This window comes from Ambystoma mexicanum, chromosome 8 (assembly GCF_040938575.1).
Source record: "Ambystoma mexicanum isolate Mex_15411 chromosome 8, UKY_AmexF1_1, whole genome shotgun sequence".
Lineage (NCBI taxonomy): Eukaryota > Metazoa > Chordata > Amphibia > Caudata > Ambystomatidae > Ambystoma > Ambystoma mexicanum.
The window spans coordinates 1,511,949,949-1,511,966,570 of NC_090929.1; the positions used below are offsets into that span (position 1 = coordinate 1,511,949,949).

General features: G+C 44.6%; 1 protein-coding gene across 3 annotated transcripts in view; it reads left to right on the plus strand.

Moving 5' to 3' along the window:
• NEURL1 (neuralized E3 ubiquitin protein ligase 1) overlaps positions 1–16,622 on the plus strand; it is a 2,006,504-nt gene that overhangs the window by 39,760 nt on the left and 1,950,122 nt on the right. For all 3 annotated transcript variants that reach the window (XM_069611715.1, XM_069611712.1, XM_069611713.1), the window contains exon 2: positions 10,381–10,491. In XM_069611715.1, the coding sequence (XP_069467816.1) occupies positions 10,381–10,491 (111 nt within the window). The remainder of the gene's footprint in view (positions 1–10,380; positions 10,492–16,622) is intronic.

The following is a 16,622-nucleotide window of genomic DNA, read 5'->3' on the forward strand; positions in this document are numbered from 1 at the left end:
CAGGGCTAAGCGCCCGAGAATTACTTAATTGTGCAATACAAAGCAGGATATCTTCTTCAAGAATTTGTAATTCATCATAATTAGGCTACTCAGAGATGGTTTTATTTTCGCTTGATAATGGTCGAGCATACATGTTAGTATAGTATGCAACCCCTTCATTCTCGTTGACTCCATTAATTTGTACTTGTTTTTGTGCTGAATGGTTAGCTATGTTTATTAAAGACCAAATTTGAGCTGTATTTTTGGGGGAAATGGTTTGCAGCATCATTTCACCATCAGATTGCAATAATTGAACTTGGTGAGAGAGTAACCAATTCCTATATTTACAATTAAGAGCACAGATGGCTTTCCTTTTTTCAGAGATGGATGATGATGTAATTACTCTCTTCTGCTTACATAGGATGGCTTTCTTTATCTGCACTTCTGCATCAAATTCATGTCTTGGTTTGAAGTAATTATTGGTCAATGTTTTAGACTGTGTTTGATAAAGATGTAGAAAGGCCATATATGATTGATTCGGTGTACTTGCATCAGTGTAATTTCCCTCTATTTTGGTATTGAAGGAAGTTAATGCCTGTGCATTCCAATACAATCGGGTTCTAGCATTATTCACGGTCATGGACTGCTGAAATCTCAATTCATTAATATTGGCAGAAACATACTCTGATGACCAATGCAGACTCAGTAGCTCATGATCGCTGTGCAATTGTTTTAGCACATTGAGACTAAAAGCTTTGTTGAACGTATTTCGGTCAACATAAATATAATCAATTATCAAGGCACTCCGGTCTCTCAGCCAAGTATTTTCCGCAGGGATGTCTCCCTGGAGGAAGCCATTGCACATTACAACATTTCTTTAATTCATCAGCGAGAGCCATTTCCTACAGGATAAGTCGGTCTTGTGGTTATCAGATGTTAATAGTTGCATATTTAAATCACCAGTCAATATAGTGTTGGTAATTTCCGGTGACAACAATACAATTTTCAGCAATTGTTCTAGGTCAAGGAAGAACTTGTCAGTTATGCCTGCGGGATTGCGATAGATATTAATAATTGCAATTGCACCTCCTGGATGTGAAACCTTCACCATGTATAAATACAAATTAGGCGCTGCCCACGAAGTGATATGCCACTCCTTGTGATTTTTGATAGCAGCCAATAACCCAGAAGGTGGTCTACCTCGGGAGGAGGTTTTTGCTGGATGTAAGAGAATATTATGGTCCTCCCAGATGGGTTTTTCAACCAACCATGTTTCTTGCAGTACTACAATGTCGTATACTGCAAGAAACACTGCTCTGGAACCTAATGGGTGCGAAAAATCGCACGTGTTCCAACTTGCTAAGGATATGGCACGCTTCTGGGTTGTCAAAATAGGTTATGATTGGGCATCACAAGGTCTGTAATGATACTCATGTTCTGCGGATTGATCCATACTGTTGATTCTCCATTTCTCTTAGGCATTTGCCTGTCAGAGAACATGAGAGTAGAATTCTTTGCATATCTTTGATCACTATTGGTGTTAATGACTTTTAGATCTTGTGCTAAGACAAATCCCAAGGTAAATGGGTCCATTTGGGCTTGCCATAAGGCATTTATCACCACATTGGACTGTAACCACAACCGGACGATCGACAAGTTGTCGTCATTGAGAAACTCTACTTGTTCGATGTCCAGCAAACTGATCCAATCTTTTCACAAATTGCCAAGATAGTCGTTCTATTTAGAACATATGTGGTAAAAGGAGCTGGGCGGCACTTTAGAATTAGGCAATGATATTTAATCCAATTCTGTCCAGACTTGGACACAGTTTGAGTTGTCGCGGCTACTTGTGTTTGCTTTAGTGTTTGCACACAGCACCCGTCAAGTGTTAGAGGTACAGGATTCACAGTCAAAATGTACCTACTTAATTTGAGCACTGGAACCTGGTTGATTGGCCCCTCCCAGGTTTCCAGTGTTCATTAGATTTGATTTCATGTACTTCTCTACCGCTTTTGCAATTTGAAAGTTAATATCCTCTCCAACTGTATTTTTCAGGACCAGGCTCATTGTGTGTGTCGGTGCAATGTCTGATGACAATAAATATATCTTTAATACCTTTTCCTCAGAGGAGGATGGTAGTAAAAGCACATCTTCTCTCATGTCAACTTACTTTTCCTTGTCCCCGCATGTCAAAGAAGACCCGCATTTAGCATTTATTTGAATCCCGGCATGCTTTTGTGTGAGTATGTTGGTGTCATCCTTCTGACTTAGTGATTATACAATATCTGTTCTTTGACCTGGTTACATTTAGCTTCCGTTGTGTTGATTACCAATGGTGCTGCAGGACTAGGATCCCGCTGTGGAATAGCTAAATCAATCCTAGAACAAGGACCTCCTAGCGTCGAGCCAGCATCAGACTTAAAAAATCATGTAACGCGGCAGTCGTAGAACGACTCGCTTGTTGTAATTTCACATACTTTTCAATTGATTTATCAATTTGGGCTCTGATATCGGAAAGAATGATGTCCTGTTCTATTTGATCTATATTAGCTGGTAGAACTGACTTTTTTAAATTTTTTCAGTTGATGTCTGCGTGACAGCTGAAATTCCTGCAGAGTTCTCAGATTCAAGTACAGTGTTCATGTGACTGTGATGGCAGGCAGCAGATCGTTTAGAGTTGAGTAATCGCTCACTTGGACTTTCTTCGTCCCAGAGGCCTCACTCTGATTTATTGTTACATTTTTATATTTAGACAGCACAGCATGAGTTAAGGTAGCGGATTTGCTTTTAGGAGCTAGGCTCTTGACAAATTGTTTGATGCTGACTCGAGCTCGGGGTAATAAACCCTTTTTGATTTTTGGCTTTCTTTTCTTTAGCACAAGAGGCCTCTTGAGTTTTCTTTCTGCAGTTATCAAACAGTTTGTAGCTGTAGACCCAACCTCCACTCCCTCTGCAGTACTTTGATGAGTTGATGTTACAGTAGGGGCATGCAACTGGGTTTCCATTTGTTCAACTTTGACCGGGCAAATAATAGATGCAATTTCAGGAACGCACTCTCACCACTAGCATGCTCAACTCAACAGATAATTGATGCAAATTCAGGGACAGCACTCTCACCACTCTCAGGCTCCTTCATACAATAATTTCTCCCCACCATTGGTACACTTATAGACAGAGTGGGTGTACTTTTTGGTAGGACCAACAATACTCTGCCTTGTTTGGCAGACCTCTTTTCATTTACCATTTCATTCATCCATAATACAATTTGATCAATTTTTTTGTTCTGTTGGGTATTTTTAGAATCCAAGTTTTCAAACAATTTTGTGAGTGACACAATTGTCATGTTCATGGCATTCAACGTAATTTCTTTTTTTTTTTTTTTTCCAATACTTTATTAGTTTTCTCATAAACAACAATAGTAAGAGAAACAATGTTTCACAGACAGTATAAGCATGAAATATACACACTGACAAAAGTATCTTAAACAGTTCATTTCAAGCTGAAAACCAACCATAGTGAAACAACCATCAAAAAGAACCACAACCACTCCAGACAAGACAAGACAAGACAAAAAAAAAAAAAAAAGGAGGAACCCCACTCTCTACACCTCGAATACCATTACCGCCAAACAATGCCATCTCCCCATCAGCCATACAAGGCCATAAAAGGACCCCATAATCTCAAATAATCTTCATCCTTATCTTTATTATGGAATGAAACCTTGTCATACTGCGCCAACACATGTAATTCTGTCAGCCACTCATCAACATTAGGTTTCTTCCTTGATTTCCAAACCCTGAGAATCAACTTAATAGCCACCATAATGGCCCTATCAATCCAGCAAGAATGTCTCGCAATTCGACCACTCCTATTCAACGTAATTTCTAATAGAACAGTTTGCCACTGAATCAGTGTTTCAGTTTGTATATAACCGGCATCACAATTTCTTCTTGATTGAGGTTCGCTCACAGTTTTGCCTTGCATACTTCAACAGATGTACATTTTGGGCCTTCCTTTATTTTTACGCAGGGCCACCGCACGTGACCGCAGCCCCGCCTTCCAGAGCTCCGCCCTGCGCATCGCCCTTCAGTCCTTTTATCCGCGTGGTTGCGATCGGGTGCACTTTTGTTCCCTTGTCCTTCATTTTCCTGCTCCGGTTCCATGGTCTTCTTTCATCCTTCTATGCCGGAGCATCAGGGATTCAGTGCTTGTGCCCGGAACACGGGTGGGACCTGTGCTGCTACTGCGACTCCCTCTCAGTCCGGGCACTTCAGCGTCGGCTTGTCAGTTGGGAGGAGGTGTTCCAGCGGATTCCTCCTCCACATTTACAGCAGTTCTTTGAAGTAAAAAGGAAGTGCCCGGTAAGTTCATTCCTTTTTAAAGGCACCTCGGCCAAGAGACTCCTTTTTCATCCAAAGCTGCCCTTTTTGGGGGCTAGGAAGCCGGTTAAACACATTAAGTCCTGGAGTACCGGCTCCGCCGAGGTTCGCTCACTGGGGGCTAATTCATCAGCAGTCTCTAAGGGGTTGCAAAAGCACTCTAGATCTGCTTGCACCGGCTCTACCGAGGTTCCTTGTCACAAAGCTAAAATGGAACAGAAGTCCCCCGATAAGCCGGTTGTGACCACGGCCTTACTGACACCTGTGACGCAGTTCACCTCAGGCGTTAACCAAATGGCGGTCCAACCCCTGGGGTCTACGGTGGCCATTTTGACTACATCTCACACCAAAATTCTCAATGGCTGGTACCGAGGGGCCAGTTTTCAGGGCTGAGCAGCCTTTTCAATGTTTTGTGGATAAGCACCTGTTCTGCCCTCCAATGGATTTGCGTGCTCAGTCTCCATTGCCACACACAGTCTTGCTCCCTCCTACGTCCGCTCCCTTGGTTTATGTGGATCCAGTTGGTGGAGGACTGTCCTGGCAACCACCCTTTTGCGATCCTGGGGGTATGCCCCTTCAGAGCGGCCTCTACCCACTCCAGCACCTAGGCCTTCTTCTGAGGATGCATTTTTTGTCAAGTTTCAGATGCTTATGCACTCTGATCCAGTGAAAGTATACTTTAAGGATGTATTCAAGGAAATGTATCCTAAGCCACCTGAACCCCACCCTGCTCCGGCAATCCCTCTGTAGGTCCCGGTAGTGCCACCTCCTCCACCACTTCCAGTGGGGGCCTCCTCCTCCACTGCCTCCACTTTCACCTGTGCTAAAGACTCCCGTTGCGCAGTCAATCATGCCCTCGCGGCCTGAGGTGCCACGTGCTGCAGATCAGGATTCTGTTCCCGCCGCACTGGATGAAGATCAAGAGGACCAGGACAGCAACGACCCACCCGCTCTATTAGAGCCTTTCAAGGCTGGGTGGATATGATGGTGTTGCTAGACATTCCAATACTCGAGTCTCTGCCTCCACACAAAGGTGTACTTTCTGGAGCTTTTACTCTGTTGACATATGAGCGCACTGCCCTGTTCCTTCTAAAGGATGTCCTGGCCGAAGCCTGCAAGGTCTGGGAAAAACCTAATTCTGGGCAACACCTAAACCAGAAAATTGACGCTTGCTGCACGCGTCTGAAGACATATCCTTGACTGCATGTTCACTCCCCTCATCGACGGTGGTGGCAGCAGCTAAGGTCCAGTCCAAGCCGTCCTCTACATCCTCCACTGCAGCATCTCTGATCCTTTCCAAGGAGGACAATCTTCTTGATGCCATTGGGGAAACAAGTATTTTCCAATTCGGCTCTTCAGTTGCGTCAGGCTAATAACGAGCTCATCCTGTCGGCTGCTAATGTCAAGCTGTGGAAGGAGCTTGCTGAGTTTCAGGAATGTATTGCTCATGACAAGCTCGAATACTTTAAGGGCAGCTTATCTGAGGGCAGTTCTGGCGCAGGACCTGCTGGATGCCACGGTTTATCATGTTAACACTTCCACTCTGGGCCTTATGGTTGGAGTAGACCTATCCCGCCAAGCGTGGCTGCATGCTACGAAGTTCTCGAGGGAGGTTCAGGACAAAATGCTTGATCTTCCCTTCGAAGGTAAGGAATTATTCCACTCCTACACTGATGAGGAACTCGCCAAAACCAAGGCAAGCATGCAAACTGCAAAGTCCTTGTCTGTCCTTGCCAAAACCCCAGCTAAAAGGGCTTATACTCAGAGGTCAGGGTCTCACACGAGGCCTCTCTCTGGTTTTAGAGGTTTTCAGGACTGCTGTGCGCGCCGGGCAGATGCTCCCGCTGGTTGCCCTTGCTGCAAGCAGCAAATGCATGGTGGCCAGTTTTTCTCTCGGTCAACAGCCTCCTCTTCAGCAATGGGTGATCTCCCCGCTGATAAACCATCTACATGTTTTTCATTGGTCGCATGAGACTCCCGGATGTGCTTTCGCTTGCCCCCTCCCTCCTATCCAACCTCTCACCATCCTCTTCAACAGACTGGGTTGCCCTCCCTCAGAGCCGAGGTACATAAACCTCTAGACCTCAAAGCAGTGGAGCCTGTTCCCTTGCATGCGCAAGGGGAGGACTATTACTCCCATCTGTTTACAGTGACCAAACCCAACCAGGCCTGCCTGTGCACTATCCTCAACCTCTCCAATTTCAATCTCTTTCTACCCCAAGAGAAATTCAAGATGATTACGCACTGCCAGATAAAGTCCTCTCTCCGGAAGGCCGATTGGCTCAGCGTGGTAGACCTTCAGGATGCCTACATGCATATCCGGATCTGGAGCCTGCATCGAAAATATCTGCGGATCTCCGTGGGAACGGAACACTTCCAGTATTCAGTTCTTCTGTGTGGTCTCAGCTTGGCACTGCATGTCTTTATGAAGCTGATGGCGGTCATCGCAGAGTTCTTCAGACTGCAGTGAGTTCATGTATATCCATACTTGGACGATTGGCTCCTGCTCAGTCCTTGCCCACAGGCCGCGACGGGCTATCTTCAGTCACTCATTCAGCTCCTGTTCCCTCTTGGGCTGTCAGTGAACTGGTGGAAATCGTCGATGACGGTTGCTCAATACCTGATCTTTCTGGGTTTCTGTTGGGATACAGTCAGTACCAGAGTGTTCCTGAAGGTGGACAGGATTGCAGACCTTTCAACCACGTGCCAGCTCTTCCTGCAGTCCTCCCACATGTCTGGTGGTTCCAGAGACTCCTGGGCCTCATGGCCTCTTGAGTGTTAGCTCTACCTATTGCACGACTGAAAATGAGGCACACTCAGCTTGCTCTTCGGAGCTGCTGGTCCCAGGCTACCGGGGACTCCAAAATGATTCCAGTCCCATCCTGTATGACGGCGGATCTTCAATGGTGGTCGTCTGCCAGCAACCTTTCAGTGGGGACCTCCTTCCAGGTGCCCTGCCCACAAGTAACAGTTACTACAGACTCCTCCCTTCTGGGGTGGGGAGAGACACTGCGTCACCTTGAGGTGTACGATTTGTGGACGCCCCAAGACAGGCGGTCTCATATCAATTAGCCAGAGCTCCTGTCAGTTTTTCTCGCGCTCAAGGCTTTTCAACCCTCTATCACAAACCGTGTGGTTCGAATTCGCACAGACAATTCTGTGGCGATGTTCTACATCAACAAACGGGGTGGCACCAAGTCTCCTCCTCTGGTGGACCGAGCTATCCAAATTTGAAACTGGGCTATCCAACACAATGTCTGGCTTCAAGCTGTGCTCGTTCCAGGTCACATCATTGTGGCCACAGACTCCCCCAGCCACCAATCTGTGGTGAGTTACGAGTGGGAGATGAACACTGATGTTATCACCAAGATTTTCCAGCAATGGGGTTCTCCAGCGGTGGACCTCTTTGCAACCTCAATGAACCAGAAACGTCATATTTATGCTTCCACGGATGGGCTTGGAGTGTCTTCCTTGAGGGGCTCCCATGATAACCCTTTGGACAACATGAAGGCTTACCCTTTTCCTCCTTTGCCGCTGATTCATCGATAGCTCTAGAAACTCAGGAGTGCTTATAACTGAACTCTCTTCTTCATAGCCCCTTGGTGGCCAGCCAGGTTCTGGTTTTCGGAACTGCAGCACCTGTCGGTGTGCTCCCCGATCAGGTTGCCGCAGATTACTGACCTTCTTCACCAGAGCAATCACCAGTTGTGGCACCCCTCCCCACAATCCTTTAGCTTGGTGATCTGGTACCTCAGTTCCCATCATTAGCGCAGTTCAACCTCTCTGAGGATAACATGTGTATAATTCATCCGGCAAGTAAGCCCTCTAGGAGAGCTCAATACAGGAGCTCCGATATCATTGGTGTCTAGCTAAACAGCTTGATCCCAGACAGGCTTCTATTGACTGTGTCTTGTCTTTTGTATCTGACTTTGCAGCCTCTGGCATCCATGTCTTGTCATGCAGGACATACTTATCCGCCATTGTGGCTTATCTGTCCATAGACAGTTGCTCTTTTTCACTGGCAAACCCAGCCATCAAGAGACATTTTGTAGGTCTTCATCTTTTTCTGTCGGTTCAGGCCCCATAACCCAAATGGGATCTAAATGTGGTCCTCACCGCCTTATGTCATAAGCCTTTTGAACCTATGGCCACTACCGAGCTCAAGTACCTTTCTTGGAAGGTGGCCTTTTTGATTGCGGTAACATCTGAGAGACGAATAAGTGAGCTTCAAGCTCTGTCGAACATCCATTCCTAACTTTCCACAGTGATAAGGTTGTGTTTCGCACTCGTCCTTCTTTCCTTCTCAAAGTTGTTTCTGAATTCCATTTAAACCAGTCAATATCTTTACCGGTTTTCTTCCCGAACCCAGTCTCTGATGCCGAGAGGGTTTTAGACAATCTAGACTTAGACGTGCTCTGAAGTTTTACCTTGACAGAATGAGCAAACCTTGAAGTTCTTCACATCTCTTTGTTACGTTTGGTGACTCAAAAGGGAAACCAGCCTCAAAAGCATCCGGCTCTCGTTGGATAGCGTCATGTATTTCCTGGGCCTACAAAACTAAAGGCCTTCAGCCCTCAAAGGGCATTCATGCACATCTAGTCCGTGGCAAAGCGGCTGCTGTTGCCTTCCAAAAATACATCCCTTGGGAGTTCATGGCCAATGCTGTTGCGTGGCTTCCCCTTTGACTTATTGCCGACATTATTGTCTTGACCTGAGCTCCCAAGCTGATGACCAATTTGGCCAGGCAGTTCTTAAGTATTTGTTCAATAAGGGAAATTTCCATCCATCCGTATTTCCTTTGGTCAGTGCTTGGGAATCTCCCACAAGTATGGAGGAAAGGGGATGGTGCGTAGGAGTATGTCAAAGTTACTCACCGTAGTGGCCACCTTACTCCTAGTCCATAGTCCCCTTTCCTCCATAGGCCGGCCGCCGTCCCCTCTAAAAAGTATCCTCTATTGTTGCTAACTGGTCATTGACCAGGCGATAGAAAAGGACTGAAGGGCGATGCTTTAAAAGTGCTCCGGTCCCGTCCCGATAGACAGAATGTCCCACGAGTATGGAGGAAAGGGGACTATGGACTAGGAGTAAGGTAGTCACTACGGTTCTACAGTTTGTATACTGAAATAACAAATATACAAAAAAAATTGGCATTGGACCACCTCAAGCTTTCTAGTACATCCCCTCACTTACTATGCCGTGAGACTGAAGGGTCCCAGAAAACAAGTAATTAAGCATTAGTATTTTATTTTGACTGTAGGCCATGTTAAGACATAGCACAGCATTGAAGACAAGATGTGAACTCTGCGCCTAGATGTCTTCCTTCCCCTTAAGCACTCAAACCACTAAACTACCCATGCCATGACCATGTAGTCGAACAATCGTAAATAATCTTAAGCACGGTAAGGTACATCACCATATGTCAGTGTTCACTTAGCACCATCGTGGGGATGGCAAACATTGCCTTCTCACCATTACAGTGGATAATGTGACATGTTGGGTATGACCAAAGCCTTGTGCATAGCCAGTGTGGATGTGGCTAGCCGCTGTTCATCTCACCATAGAATGCAACAGTAGCCTGGGCTTTTATCTGCCTGATGCATTATGGGAGTGTAGTCCTCAATAAATGCCTAACAGAAATGTAGACATTTAGTAGACAGGCTATACATTTAAACATTAAAAGTTCTTCTGGATGGAGATGGATGGCGACTTAAGTTCACTGCCATCCTAGGTTTGATCTGCAAACAGTAGTGTACAATTTAATCAAGCAGTGCTTTTTGATTATAGTAATTAAAGGGCATAGTACTGTTTGTAGAGGGGAGAAAATGGCATTGGTCTAGGGTTTCTGAACATGAGTACTCTGAACCCTGGACTGACAACCTACTGTTGTCGCACATAGAGGTGGTTTATGAAGCCCATTCCTGATATATGATAGCAATACCTGTCATATAATGTACTGTATGATGGGAGCATTTGGTAAGATCGTGACATTACATGGCAAATGTTCTCTTTTCTGTTATTTCAGTCTTGGCTGTAACCTCTGTGTCACATTCAGCTGCAATCCTCCCTTCCTGGGAACAACAAAATCACCACCTCAGTAATGAACAATTTGATGTGACTCCAACTCTGCTTTCTCGTAAGTAATTTAAATTTAAACTGTATTTGTATTGAAAATGTAGCTTTCGTAGTTTAATTCTTCTTGGTTTAGACCTGTACTGGAAGCTGCACATTTCCAGTTTTTCTGTACAATGTATGTTACTTTTGGTGTCGACGGTTCCACATGCTTTCGCCGCCAAGAAACTGCACGTTTGCATTTTAAACGCCCCTATTTAATCCATCCCACAACCCACCTTGCCACCTACCACCCTGCAAACACCCAACACAAGTTGATTCTTCCGTTCAGCAGCAAAATTATTCCAAATGGTTTGAACACCAGTGAAGGCTGTCATGTGTTGTAACTGTATTCTCTTCACAATTTTGGAATGTGTAGGAAAGTCCTTTTTTTGTTTTTTGGTAACTATTTGTGTTGGGTAGCTTTATTTCAAACTATTTTGTAGAAGTATGTGTTTACTGGTCATTTTAACAGACCAAGGTTAGAACAAATTGGGAAACTGCAACATCAGGGACGTCATTTAGGGGTCGCCCTTGCTACCCCTGTCCCCTGTTGTCTCCCTTGCTAACCTTTTTTTTTTTTTTTCTACACATTGAAGCTCCTGTGATTTTGCCAATGCCATGTGCCTCTTTGTTTCTAGAGTGGCTGGAAGACTTGTTCAGGATTCTTACAAAAACGGGGTTTAAGTCACCCTAAATTAGAAAGAATAGGAATAACAAATAATTTGTCTTTCTGGAATTCTAAACAATAATTCTCATTAAAGGTTTATTTCAGACACACTTCAGGGTGAGTCACTGATTTAGTCTGTTCTTAAACACCTCAAATTCACAATGCAGACAAAATGCTCCAAAAAGCATTAAGTTAGCAAGTTAGTGATATTGCAACCATATTTTTCATAGTGTACTTAGAAACAATGCTATGGCATGCCACTTCCTGTTTTGTCAAGGGGTAAACGGTTGTGTTCCATTGCTTCCCGTGATTTCACTTTGGGGTGGGGTCAAATGGCATCACTTCCTGTGATGTCAGAGGTCAAGGGTCATGTGATGTCACTTCCGCTACCCCAGGCATTTTGGTGAAATGACGTCCTGGTGTAACATTAGTTACCACTGCATTAATTGAACAGCTTTTTAATGTATTAAAGGCATGGTCCAGTAAAAATTTTTATTGTCCCTACGGGTCGGCCATGTTTTTTTAAGCCTAAGTGGCTCGATTTTAGAAAACTTTCCTATGGACCTTACCCGAGTTTTCGTCCATTAAACGCACGCGAAAACAGGCAACGGGGAGCCGCCATTTTGTGATAATCCTATCACTTGCCGCATCGCCCTGGCTGACCTGCTTCTGCGGCACTAAATCAATTCCCCCGCCCCTGAGCCTGTCATCAGCAGACTCGTACCGCCCATTTCCCAACGCCAACGCCAAAGCACGTCTTGTGTCAACATTCGCTGCGCTTCAGCTAATGACGTGTCGCCGTGGAAATGGCAGGACGCCTCTTTCCTCAATAAGTATAAACAGACCGTTTCACAACACACAGCAGCAGATTTTCGATTCCATTCCTCTCTCTGTTACTTAGAGTATTTTGTGACTCGTTTCTGTGCTCTGGTCAGCTACCTTCGCCGCTTGTAGCCCGTGTGAACACCTGTACCATCTCGGTAAATTATTTTACTTTGTTTACCACACAATGGCTACAATAATGCCCTACATGTACGAGCCCGAGTATACCGAGGAGGAACTACTGGAAAGGGAAGCACGCGAAAACGATGGGGATTCGGACGGCAGTTGGCAGGACGAATCAACAGATGAAGAGCCTGGGCCTAGTCGCATGGACGGCGTCTCCACCTGGTGCACATGCAATCGGTGCGAGCTAATGCCAACCGAGGAGGAGAACTGCTGCTGCCGAGAAAACTCGGGATGCCTGGCCTACATTTCGGAAGGCGAGCCACGACCGCAATGCATCACCGAGCTGCCAGACTTCAGGGCAGCCTGCCTCACACGGGCCGTGTTGAGAATAATGATGGTGCTTATGCACAAACTTCGCGCAACTGTTCGTCCTCATAATACGAGTAACGAGTAAGTATACTCTGCTTGTCATGCCACTCCTATTTCATGTTCTTCTACTATATCCAAAATTATATATTCATATCATAGTAACGCATGAAAGTCGTTCAATAGTGTGCATTGTCTAGATAGCATTTGTCCGTGCAGAATGCCATTAGTTACAAGAATTGTCATTGACAACAAACGTTTATTAAACTTATCTTGGTCATTTAAAAACAGTTTGTTTCATTCCTTTTCACAGGTGGTACAGGCTGGTGGCCTATCGTTCCTTTACATGGTTGCTCCACGGGAGGCTTGGACATCGTGTTCGAAGAGTGATACCCGCCTGTGCCGTTCGTGCCATAAGAGAAACATTCCCGAGTGACAACGGTCAGTACAGGGGATTTTCTCTCACTGTGCTGCAACGTGACCTGTATAATCTTTAAAGTCTTGTATTTTTGTGTCATGAAAATAAGATACAAAATAAAACACCACATATATTTTAACAATGGTTGTTTCGATTTTTTAAATGAATCAAGTGTGTCTCCATTCAAGGCTGGACGTCAGACATCTGTGCTCCGAATGGGCGAAGGTCTGGTAGCAGGGTGGTCACTATCTATCTAAGCTAACATAACATATTCTCGATAATGCATGCACTAAATAACACTTGTTCAAAGTCTTTCAGTAGGTTATGTCTCTATAAAAGTCACACATATATCTATACTAACAATTACCATTGGATTATACAGGCCTTAGGGTCTTGACCACTATAATACACCGGTTGAAGTGTGGGTCTGTGCTCACAAGAATCTCCGGTATGTGGCATTTGTTATTGATAAGCAACAATATACTATCAAAGGCTGTTCGGGCCAGTGGATGAGCGCTGGCATGGGGGGCTGTCACGGGCGCGAAAGGCCTAGGTGCCAAACTACATGTACACTTCAAAAGGTATCCCACGCCAAGGGGCCATCGGTCACATGGCCTCCTCAGACCCCGTGTCTCCAGCCAGGCCTCCCCTTGAAGCAGGCGGCCCCCCTGCAATCCACATAAGTGTGTCTCCATTCAACAGTCTTCCTGTGCCTTATCTGCACGCCCCAGGCCCCTCCATCCCACCCACCCTCTATCAAAGGCGGTTCGCGCCAGTGGATGCACGCTGTCAGGGGCGCGAAAGGCCAAGGTGCCAAACTACATGTACACTTCAAAAGGTATCCCACGCCAAGGGGCCATCGGTCACATGGCCTCTTCAGACCCCGTGTCTCCAGCCAGGCCTCCCCTTGAAGCAGGCCGCCCCCATAATACCACGACATACATACGTCATTCATTCACAAACACACCCCTGTTTCTAATACTTTATAAACCACTTGATATGTCTCATGAGAACATCTTTGTGTTTTGCAAGTCAACTCCTGAACGTGATACCTGGCAACCACTGAGATCTACGCTAATCTGCTCATCGTCGTGCTATCCGTGAACTTCTGTGACCGCTTAGAGCAAACCCATCAGTGTGCTACCTGTTGCCACCCACCTATTCTCCTGCAACATACTGCTCTGCTTGCTGAATCCAACTGTTTGTTGGTCAAGGTAAGGCCATGTATCCTAGTCATATTTCGCAGATTTTTAAATTTCTATCTATTTGCGAGTAGAGTACACAATAGTGCTATGTTCATTGGTCTCATTGCTATTGACTTGAGTTTCCATTGCTATGCTATCAATAGATCTATTTATTTTCATCTGTGTCTATTGTCATCGAATTGCATCCTTCGGGGGTCCTGTCTATAATGTGAGCATGTTTCCTTCTCGTGCAAGACAGAACATCCAAGGGACGAGTCACATGTTCAGATTTATACATTTCTGCAACTTATGCAAATACTAAGCGGCACATAATGAACTGGTATAGTTCCTGTGACCAAAACAAACCTTGCATTGATCATTGTATGATTCATTTACTCTTGTATCAAATCTTTATTCTTGAAGATTGTATAATAATGTCGATATTTACTTTTCAGATTTATCAACAATGCCTGCCTGTTCGATTAGCGGTTGCCCTTCGAAGACCCATGCGAAATCTGAAGGCACTACAATGCATGTATTCCCGAAAACTGTTGATCGAATAAGAGAATGGGTCAGACATTGCGGATATCCACTGGATGAGCTGGAAAGTAGAGTCCAACAAGTCTTACAGGACAAGAGGGGTGATCGATACCGCATCTGCAGCCGGCACTTTTCCTTGGACATGTACACAACATCTTGGGTAACAAAGAAGAATAAACGGCGAACGACACGGAAATTGCTCAAACGCTATTCCCACTCTATTCGTCCACATTCCGCCACCGGTGAGTCAAGTGTCCGGATTTAGCTTTAAGCCTTGCGGTAGTGTGTAGGTAGCCTAATGGATTAATTGATATTGTAGGTGTTCTATCCCTTGTAATAATTTCGATATTGATATGAGTGTATAGTTTTTTGAATAATGACATTTATCAATATATTCTTTTTCGATTTCATAACCCACAAACGCAATGTATATATATATGGGAACAGGGAACTGTGCTGTATTGAGCATTTTTCAAGTATTCTGTCGCCTTACATGGCTATTTTTAATATTGGCATTTCATTATCAATCATTAATTTACCTTTACAACTTCTTGACTATCCCTTGAATCTGAAGCACGAACATTCTACATCCTTGACGTGGTCGCAGTTATCAACCACTTCTAGCGCGTATCAGGTAATCTTACTAGGCTAATCCGATACAGACTTGTTTTATGCATGTCAAGTAATAGTTTTATTCTATTGTGTAATTATTTTACCGAATGTTTGGTTAGTGCTTTCCAATTGATATACACCTTAGTTATCGTCCACTGGTGTTTGTTTTCAGTTATAATTAGTGTTATCCATACTAATGCAAGTACTGTCTTTCAGGGAGATGCTGAAGCGTCCGCCACATCTACAACATTTCTAGATGTTCTTCACCAGCAGGAGGTATGGGTACTGACAGCTCCATCGAGCGTCATCATCAGAGCTAGAATTCCTGTTGTTTGATTGTTCTACACAATGTTTCATTCGTGGTTAGCCGTTGATATGTACCTGTGCTGTCGACCCCAGGTGTGTGTTATGTTTTCACTATTGTAATCCTCACTAATGCAAGTACTATTTTTCAGGCAGTTGATGGAGCGTCAACCCCTGCACTTGATGCAGAGCCTGACATTCAAGTAATTCCAGGGGAAGTGGAAGCGGGACCATGCGTATACGAATCGGCGCAACAGCTTTCGGAAGTGCACACTACATTTGCAACATCCATAGATATTCTTCAGCAGCACAAGGTATGGATACTGACAGCTCCATCATGCGTGATCATATAACGTGATTCCATTTGCTATACTTTCTTCCCTATTAACGCAAGTGCTGTGTTTCAGGGAGACGACGGAGCTTCCACTACAATCACAACATCCCATTTTGATGATGCAGATGTAAAGGAATTGGAGAGATAAGTCGATGAAATCAGCATATTTATATTTTCCTTGATTGTTTTAGACAATGCATCATTTGTGGTTATCTCTTTATATGTACCTGTGCGTTCGACCCCAAGTGTGTGTTATGTTTCCAATATTGAAAACCATACTAATGCAAGTACTGTGTTTCACGGAGATGTTGATGCCTCCTCTCCAATACAACCATTCATGGCAGTCCATGCAGAGCCAGAGGTATGGATACTGACAGCTCCATCGAAATAGATCATCACTGGTCGAATACTTGTCGTTTGATTGTTGCACACAATGTTTAAATCGTGTTTGGCTATTGAGATGTACCTGTGTGTTCGTCCTCACGTGTGTTTTATGCTAACAATATTTTGATACATAGTAATGAAAGTACTATGTTTCAGGGAGACGATGGAGCCTCATTCCGTGCTGTCTATGTGGATACAGAAAATATAGTCGTTGCAGCGCAAGAGGAAGGGAGGACATGCGGAAACGAATCAGCGATACAGCGTGCAGATGTTGAAGGTCGAGTCAAAAAAAGTTGCAAAGAAAAAAACCCAAAAAAGGTTAGTTACAAACAGTTCATAACTTTAAAAAAATGTTTGTGCTGGGGACTATTTTATGTTTTCTTCCAGTCAATTGGAC